Source organism: Eleutherodactylus coqui, chromosome 1 (genome assembly GCF_035609145.1).
Source record: "Eleutherodactylus coqui strain aEleCoq1 chromosome 1, aEleCoq1.hap1, whole genome shotgun sequence".
NCBI lineage: Eukaryota > Metazoa > Chordata > Amphibia > Anura > Eleutherodactylidae > Eleutherodactylus > Eleutherodactylus coqui.
Genome location: NC_089837.1, coordinates 489,983,761 through 489,992,555, shown reverse-complemented (window position 1 = coordinate 489,992,555; position 8,795 = coordinate 489,983,761). Strand labels below are relative to the sequence as shown.

At 42.6% G+C, this 8,795-nt stretch overlaps 1 protein-coding gene across 1 annotated transcript; it reads right to left on the bottom strand.

Moving 5' to 3' along the window:
- Positions 1-557: 557 nt before the first annotated feature.
- On the bottom strand, positions 558-8,030 carry LOC136613909 (collagenase 3-like). The gene is made up of 5 exons (XM_066594085.1): positions 7,880-8,030; positions 5,628-5,848; positions 4,014-4,162; positions 2,990-3,115; positions 558-869 (listed from the first exon to the last, which is right to left on the bottom strand). Exons 1-5 carry the CDS (start codon positions 7,982-7,984, stop codon positions 691-693), a joined length of 780 nt encoding a protein of 259 aa, XP_066450182.1. The 5' UTR covers positions 7,985-8,030; the 3' UTR covers positions 558-690.
- Between the last annotated feature and the right edge of the window lie 765 nt (positions 8,031-8,795).

The following is an 8,795-nucleotide window of genomic DNA, read 5'->3' as shown; positions in this document are numbered from 1 at the left end:
AAATGCATTTAGTCCCAGCTCATATTAAAGATGTCTCTGAGCTGGGACTACCACCGATTTCCAAAATGAGAGGCCAGGACACTTTATAAAGCATATTGAACCCCTTTGGCACGGTTGAGATTAGAGATGAGCGAGTATACTCGCTAAGGCACATTACTCGAGCGAGTAGTGCCTTAGCCGAGTATCTCCTCGCTTGCCTCTAAAGATTCGGGGGCCGGCGGGGGGCGGTGGGGGAGAGCGGGGAGAAATGGAGGGGAGATCTCTCTCTCCCTCTCTTCCCCCTGCTCCCCGCCGCAACTCACCTGTCACCCGCGCCGGTCCCCGAGTCTTTAGGGACGAGCGGGGAGTTACTCGGCTAAGGCACTACTCGCTCGAGTAATGTGCCTTAGCGAGTATACTCGCTCATCTCTAGTTGAGATTTTACACTGGAAGTCTCAGGCAGAGCATTCTAGGCTAGGTAGAATTGATCCGAAAGACTGTTCTAGTAAGCCAGTCATACAGATGTGATAAAAGTTGGTTGGAATCGTTACTTTCAAGTCTTCTAGATACAACACGTGTAGAGTACAAGTTTATACCGTTTTATTAGCAGTTTGCAAATCATTACCAGCATAGTTATATTTATACAGCAAAGGCTACAAGCTAGCATTTGCCATCTGTGTCATGTATGTTAGTTCTTTCAGATATCCTGCGTTACTTGCGTCTTCTACCATACAGGGACTGTATTCCATTGATGTCGTCTCGTGACAGGCGAAAATTGTTTGTGTCTACATAACGGTAATTGGGGAACATCAAGGCCCGACGGTCAGTAGAATGATCAAGTCCCAAGGAATGTCCAAATTCATGTGCAGCCACCAGAAATAGATTGAAGCCTAAGTAAAAAGTGTATATAGGTTAAAAAAGGTTAATATTTTGGCGCTGAGGAGGACAAATACACAGTACATTTCTACTTTGTATCTTGAATATTCCAGTTTTCACGATGGAGACACTCAATAAGCAGCCAGCTTCTACAACTCACTTGTCAGCTTTGCTGTGTAGACTGGTGCAGGATCAGAGAGAGGAAATGGGTTAGAGAAACCTCTATTGTACTGGTAAAGGTCCTTTTATGCAACCGAATTATTGGATGTGAATGTTTGCCTAATCATTGTACTGGTACTGTATAGAAGGGTCAACTATCAGGCAACGAAACAGCAAACATTAGTGTCTTTTTTTATTGGGAAGCACACTTTTTGGATCGTTCGTCCCCATACAGGCGATACTTTGTCATGTTTGAACGCCAATAAACGAATGCTCAACTGTTGGATAACAGTCTGGTACTTACTAAAACAGAAGGGAACAGAGGAATCTTAGATCCCCTCAATCTTATGCCGTGATCAGTGCGACCGCGGTATGTAAAACACTGACAGAGGGAGGGGGCTCCCTCTCTCACCCATCAGACTCCTGAGGTGTGATCGTGGGGTCCTGATTGGTTGCTATGGCACCCAGAGGCTTGAATATAGCCTCTGGCTGAGCTTCATAGATTTTATAATACACTACTCTACTGATGTATAGTAGTATAGTAGAAGAATGATAAAATATGCTGATATTCAAATCCCCAAAAAACAGAATAGAAAGTAATCAAAATGTTGCATGCATTAACAAATGATACCATTAAAAAGACAATGCATTCTGCAAAAAAACCTCTTAAGTCTGGTTTACACGGGCCGATGATCGCTCAAACAACAGTTTGAGTGACAGCTTTGAGCAATCATTTTGCATGAAGTAGCTACTCAGCTACCTAAATACCAATTAGGCGTGAGAATGAAGCCTTCCCTGAACGCAGCTAATAGCCCAAGGCCATTATCTGCGCTCAGATCCTTTGTTCTCCATGGGGAAACATTGCTATCAGCACTCCCCGTGGAGAACAACTGATAAAAGTGAGCAAAGATCAGCTAACAGTGCCAGAAAAGCGGATGATGGGCGCACATTTACATGCACCGATTATCACTAAAATGATCGCCGATTAGCGATTTTTTAAGCGATCATCGGCTGGTGTAAATGGGCCTTTACACAGCACCGTTGACGTAAAAAAGAAAAATATTAAAAATGTTTTCTTAAAAAGCGTGAAAAAGTTGCAAAAAAACCCTTTATAAATTTGGTATCGACACAATCATACTGGCCTGCAGAATTAATTTAATAAATCATTTATACTGCATGGTGAACGCTTTCAAAAATTAAAATTAAAAAATGTGCCAGAATTGCAGATTTTCTTAATCTTGCCTGGAATAAAAAGCTATGAAAATGTCATATTTTCCCCCAAATTGGGTAAATGAAGACTACAGTTCAACCCTTCTAGAGCCACATCCATGTATTTCTGTGTTTCGTATACAAAAATAGGAAAACATTAAAAAAAACCCTTATAAACTTGGTATTATCTGAATTATGCCGACCCGGAAAAAAATATGACCACATTATTTATTTTGCCCACTGAAGGCTGTAAAAATGCAATCCAAAAAACATATTGAAGAATTTCTCTTTTCCCTTTAAAAAAATGTAAAAAAAGTTATACAATACTTTATATGTAACCAAAAATGATGCCATTAAAAATACAACTTGTCCCACAAAAAAAAAAGCCCCCGTATGGCTATGTCTATGGCAAAATCAAAAAGTTATGTCTCTTGGAATGCGATGATGAAAAAACTGAAAAGTTAGTTGGCCATTAGGGCGCAAACAGGCTTCATCACTAAGAAGTTAATAAAGTATTGTCATTGCAGAGTCTAATGTAAAGTTTTTGTTTCTTTTGGTTGATTAATTTTTTCTTTCTTTTGGAAACAAGTTAAGAAAGTTGGTTGTAATTTTCTTTCCTATTGTTGGCTTTATGAAGCGCACCCAGTCCAAAGCATTGGAATTTCAATACATTTTCAAGAATTAAGCAAATTCCACCAAATATGTGCAGTCACATTTCTCCATTCGCAGAGGTGGCGCAGTGTGACTATGTATCTGTGTAAAGTACCTGCTCGGTTATTTGTCCATCTTTCATCTTCATCAAAATGGGCATCACCACCTATTCGAGGTCCAGGAGCATAGGCATGAGCTAGTACACCATTGGGGCCATCAAATGGAAACTGATCACCATGTCCTGCCAAAAACATGCTATCATTATGCATATAACAATATATGAATTATCAGTAGAGATGAGCGAGCACGCTCGTTTAAGGCTGATGCTCGATCGAGCATCGGTCTTTTCGAGTAACTGATTACTCGACCGAGCACCATGCATAGGTACCCATGTGAAACAGGCCTAAGAGAAATCCAACCCAGACACCACTAAGTGGTTGCATCATGTTTCCTCATGCTATATCTATCCCAGTACATAGAATACATGAGTCTCGCACCCTCAGACCCAGGGTTAGGGATGCAGTGCTAATAAAGATCAGATGATTCCCTTACACATTTAAAGAGTGTGATTTGTAAGCTTCTTCGAGCTCAAACATTAACTGTTAATTTGGCCACCTGAAAACATAGCAAGAAGCGAATGTTTATGCTAGCAATCTGTAGGTACTGCTGTACTTTGGTATCTCCAGCATTTCCATAAAGATGAATAGAGTGGCAACACACATACTCCACCGCCATTCCATTCATACGGACCCCATTCTAATGATTGGTGGGAGTTCCAGTAGTCAGACCGCCACCAATCAGACACCTATCCCTGTCTCTTACCCCCACTGAACAAGGTATCTGGGTTGTTCCCATATAAATGGATCGTGGTCAAGCATCCCGGACTATTCATCTCTTTCAAACTGTCGGAGATAGGCAAGTAGAGTGGCCATGATGTGTGTTACTGTATAGACATCCTGTGGATAGGGAATACGTTTTTAACTCAACACAACCCCTTTAATACCATCCACTAGGGTTCTGGCCAGAATAACACTGCAGACGGCGCTATTCTTGATGTCAACAATAACAGAAAGCTCAATTGAAACCCCGTTGGACTTATCTTTGATCCAAGTGTGCACACTTCCCTGTAATGTACTTACCTCTTGCACTAAACTGGATGAGGATATCTGCTTCTCTGTTGTTGACTTTGGTGAACCTCAGTGGGGTGACTTGGCTCCAAACATTGAATGCTCGCTGGATCGAATCGTCAACCACAGAAGCGGGAAGATCTGGGGTGTAATTCACGATTCTGCCCAACAAGGAAATACACCGTTCATTTTTTAACTCTTATTTCTTTGGGTCTTACAAAGCAAAACATAAATACTTCACAGCTTTAAAGAAGTGCTGCAACCCAAATGTGATTAATACACAAGGAGTGAGACAGAAATCGGGGCCTAAAATGTTGAGTACATGTGCGCCAGATTTTTTATGTGTTTTAGACTCATTTCACAACTTCCATGATAGTCTTTAACCCCGTAAGGGGCTCCCTTTTTTCATATTAGGTTTCTCCTCCTCTTAAAAATATAACTATTTGCAATGGGAGGGGTGGGACAGGGGTGGAGCTAAGTTGCGGGACTTAGCTCTGCCCTGGCCTCGCCTCCTCTCATTGCAAATAGTGCTGAGGAGCGGAGAGGGGGCGGGAGCTCAGTGCACTACTCCCAGCTCTTCCAGCCTACTCCCCCTGCAGAGGGGGACGCCGTATATCGGCCTGCGTGAATACCCAGCCGATATACGGTCATCTGAATAAGCCCTTATACTTACCATCCCACTCGTTTCCCCAGTGTCAGCACTGGGAGACGCCTCATAATGCATTGGAGCCGTGCAAAGTATTCCGCCTGCTCTAATTTTATAACAGGTGGACTACTTGGCAGCGCTGCTCAATGCACCGAGCGGTGGCTTCCAACTCTGACACTGGGGGAACGACGGGGGAGGTAAGCATAACACTTACACCCCCTGGACTCAGCGGGTCACCTACTTTTAGCCCATAAGTTTAGTTCATAGAGCTAAAAATAGGTGATAGATCACCTTTAAACTGCAATGGAAAAATGAAAGCTGCTCTGCGACTGGTTGCGATGGGCAACAATGCAAATTGTTGATAAATAAGGTCAAATGTCAATTGCCTATATGCCTGACTGCAAGCTTCCCAAAAATGATAATAATATATCAGTAACTAATGACTTAAATTGGCCAATATATTAGCAAATCATTCTTTTAGGGCTTCTTCATGGACATATTTTCAGTCTGTGTGCTGACTGAGCCTCCAACAGACTAGACTCAGACAAGGCATGGACCCATAATAGCCAAGTAGGCTATTTACGCATGCAGTAGTTATGTCCATGTGGGAAAAAAAAGTGCAGTCTGTTTTATTTTAGTCCATTTTCACAGATGTGAATAGGACATGCAATGTGTGGGAATGCGTGAACATCCGACAGGACACCAACCGTGGCAGCCCTTTTTTGCTGAAGGGACAACAGGATGAGCTATTTGTCCCTCTAACAAGATCTTCTCAGAGACTGATGATAAACTCCATTGCCGAGAAGTAAATTCAAACATAACGACCAATATGGCTGCACTGTTGTCATTTTAGAAAATATGGCCGACTCACCAAAATAGAAAGATGCTATTAAACATTTGACATTCCAGAATTATCTGATATACTGATATGTAGTCATTAGCACGCTTTGGATGGATTCTCCCTGATCGGTGGCACCCACCTGTAGGTAATAGAGGTTTTCTGCCATCTTGGTCTTCTGGGGAATGTACTGTACGCTGCCACATCTGGCATACCACATCTCGGGGTTTTCATCATATTCATGGTGGCGGTGTCCAGCTTTCCTGTTACTTTCATACTGAAGAACTTTTGCATTGCCTCAAGTTTTTCCCTAAATGAATTTCTTTCTTTCGTGATGGATGGGAAAAAATTATTTAAGTATTTCTGGGGGGAAAAAATTGCAAAGATATTAGTTTTTGAAATTTATCCTGATAGATCCTGATTTGTTTAAGGTATATAATTAGATCTATCAGGATAAATCAGGATTGATTTATAAATGTAATTATATATCTTAAATACAGAGCTAAAACGTTTGTATTAATCAGTGGTCCCCATCCGGAGCCTCGGGAGCCATGTGTGGCTCATAACCCCATGCTGTTCGGCTTTCCATGTGAGTCTTCAGTTATAAACTATTTGCACTGGTAATTTCCTTTATTAAAGACATGCCTTTATTACCAAAAATACCAATTTGGAAGCCGGTGTCACAACATTTTTATTAAAAATAAAGCCATGTTTTTGTGGTAATTTTCCTGGCTGTTTTTGCCACTTTTTGTCATGATAACAGACTACAAACAACCTCTACATTAAGGCCAGGCGTATTTGCGAATGCAAAGTTTTCTTATCAATGTTGATGAAAGCATACCTGAGTAATTGATGTTTGAAAATCTCCCCTATGTAAATGCAGCTGAGGGGTCCAGTGGGCGGGCCGGACCGACTCTCTTAGCTGCATTTTTTTTTTCAACACAGTCCAATCACCAGCCCCCTGTGACGTGAATGACGTGGTTGGTGCCAACCATCTATCCCTCTGTGGATGGCTCCTGTGCGTGCGCAGACAAACAAATGCTCTATTTTTTCCTTTTTTAATTCTCCCAATTTTTCCTCCATTATAAACTTCATGTTTTTCTTCTGGACTATACTGATATATAGAAGGTGATGAAATTCGATTTCATTCATATTTTTTAATACGGTGTTGGTCCTCCTTTGGTCTCAATGACTGCAGTAACCCTCCTATGCCGCTTTCCAAAAAATTCCAATATATATGTGGAGGGATTTGCCCTAGTTCCTCGAGGGGAGCTTTGGATGATTGGCTTGTTGGGTTATACGGTTACAGCATTCTAATTCATCCCAAAGATGCTTGATGGGATTGACATTTGAACTTTGGGCTGGCCAATGAAATCTGTAGATGTTCTGCTCCTCAAACCGAGCATTTGGGGCAGATTCGAGTAGCTTATTTGCACATGCACAGATATTTCAGAGCAGTACATGGATGACGCCAACTACATCATCCACATCAAATGGGGCTGGAAAGGCGGACTTTGTTGAAAAAAATGTAGCTAAGGGAGGTGGTCCGGCCTGCCCACCGGACCTCTCGGCTGCATGGGCATACGGCATGGTAGATATTAAAACTGTTATACAGGTATGCCTTCATTAAAGGGGTTGTCTCGCGGCAGCAAGTGGTGTTAAGCACTTCTGTATGGCCATATTAATGCACTTTGTAATATACATCGTGCATTAAATATGAGCCATACAGAAGTTATTCACTTACCTGCTCCGTTGCTCGCGTCCCCGTCGCCATGGATCCGTCTAATTCTGATGTCTTCTTGCTTTTTTAGACGCGCTTGCGCTGTGCGGTCTTCTTCCTGGTGAATGGGGCTGCTCGTGCCGGAGAGCTGGTCCTCGTAGCTCCGCCCCATCACGTGTGCCGATTCCAGCCAATCAGGAGGCTGGAATCGGCAATGGACCGCACAGAGCCCACGGTGCACCATGGGAGAAGACCCGCGGCACATTGTGGGTGAAGATCCCGGCGGCCATCTTGGTGAAGGAAGAAGAAGGAAGAAGGAAGACGTCACAGAGCGGGGATTCGGGTAAGTAATACATTTTTTTTTTTTTAACACATCCTTTGGGGTTGTCCTGCACCGAACGGGGGGCCTATGGAAAAAAAAAAACCGTTTCGGCGCGAGACAACCCCTTTAACACTGATAAGAAAAGTCAAGCTGGAAATACCAACTGCAATACTGAAGCGCTGATATTGTTATAATGTGCTAAAAACTGGAGACGGGCTCCCTTTAAAATAAAACTGTATCAAAAATGACCACAAAAACTGCTGCATTTCTTACAGAAAATTCTATTTGTGTGAGATCAAACTAAAATGTACACAGTCCCTATTAACCTTCTAATGTTTTTCAAGAAACATACCTGTGCAAAGTCCTGATCTGTAGAACTGATGTCACCATTGCTGTCAGGTGTTGGCATGGCAAGAGCGCCATAACACAGCGAAAAGAGAACCAGGCAATGTATCATTGCTGCAGAGGACTGAGCCCGTTCTGTACTGCACCACTAACGGGCAACATCTCTTATAGAGGCAGGCATGTTGCAATGCAGTGAATCATTATAAATCATTAACCAAGGTTTCTTCCATCTAATACTACTTTAAATGTACAGTATAGCACGTCCATTGTAATCAGCAATTATCCGCCCACGTGTTTCATTCTATGTGGTCACTCAGTCTGTGGAAAACCCACACAATTGCACTAGGCACGAACTTCCTCATTATGTTGCACAACTGTTCAAAACCCTTTTTTTGTATATTTGTTTAACTGGGTTTGTAACGTTATATACAGAACAGAGGCGTAACTTGGAGCTGCTGGGTCCCCAACAGAGTCCCCAACTATAATGCTTCACTCATAGTACTGGTCTCCTTCTATGGGGAAGGGAGGCCTTATGAGCCACCTAAGGGTGCATTCACATGGCTAACTGGCATGAAAATAGAACATGCTGTGATTCTTCCATCTCATAGCATCGCCCATGTAAATACACCCATTGCAAATAATGAGTTGTATTTTTGTGCGACGTTTGTATGTCTCGTAATACCCAAAACTCGCACCATTTTCTTACCCATGTGAGTGCACCCTAAGACTCCAAGTCTCAGGTACGATGGCACATTCTACACTCCCTATAGTCATGCCCCTAATACAGAATCATTACAAATAATTGCTTTCCAGCAAAGCCAAATCGGGGGGTGGGGGTGGGGGTGGGGGTAAGGGGGGGGGGGGGTAAACTAAATGCTGCAAGAGAAATGTGAAGCATTTGCTTGTACTGATCAGATTCAACC

What these genes read in the sequence shown, in the direction of transcription:
- LOC136613909 (XM_066594085.1), bottom strand. Translation starts at nt 7,984, where the DNA reads ATGATACATTGCCTGGTTCTCTTTTCGCTGTGTTATGGCGCTCTTGCC. An exon ending in AAAACCTCTATTACCTACAG is followed by an intron (nt 4,163 to 5,627) that starts GTGGGTGCCACC and finishes CTTGTTGGGCAG; the next exon opens with AATCGTGAATTACACCCCAG. An exon ending in CATCCAGTTTAGTGCAAGAG is followed by an intron (nt 3,116 to 4,013) that starts GTAAGTACATTA and finishes TGTTTTTGGCAG; the next exon opens with GACATGGTGATCAGTTTCCA.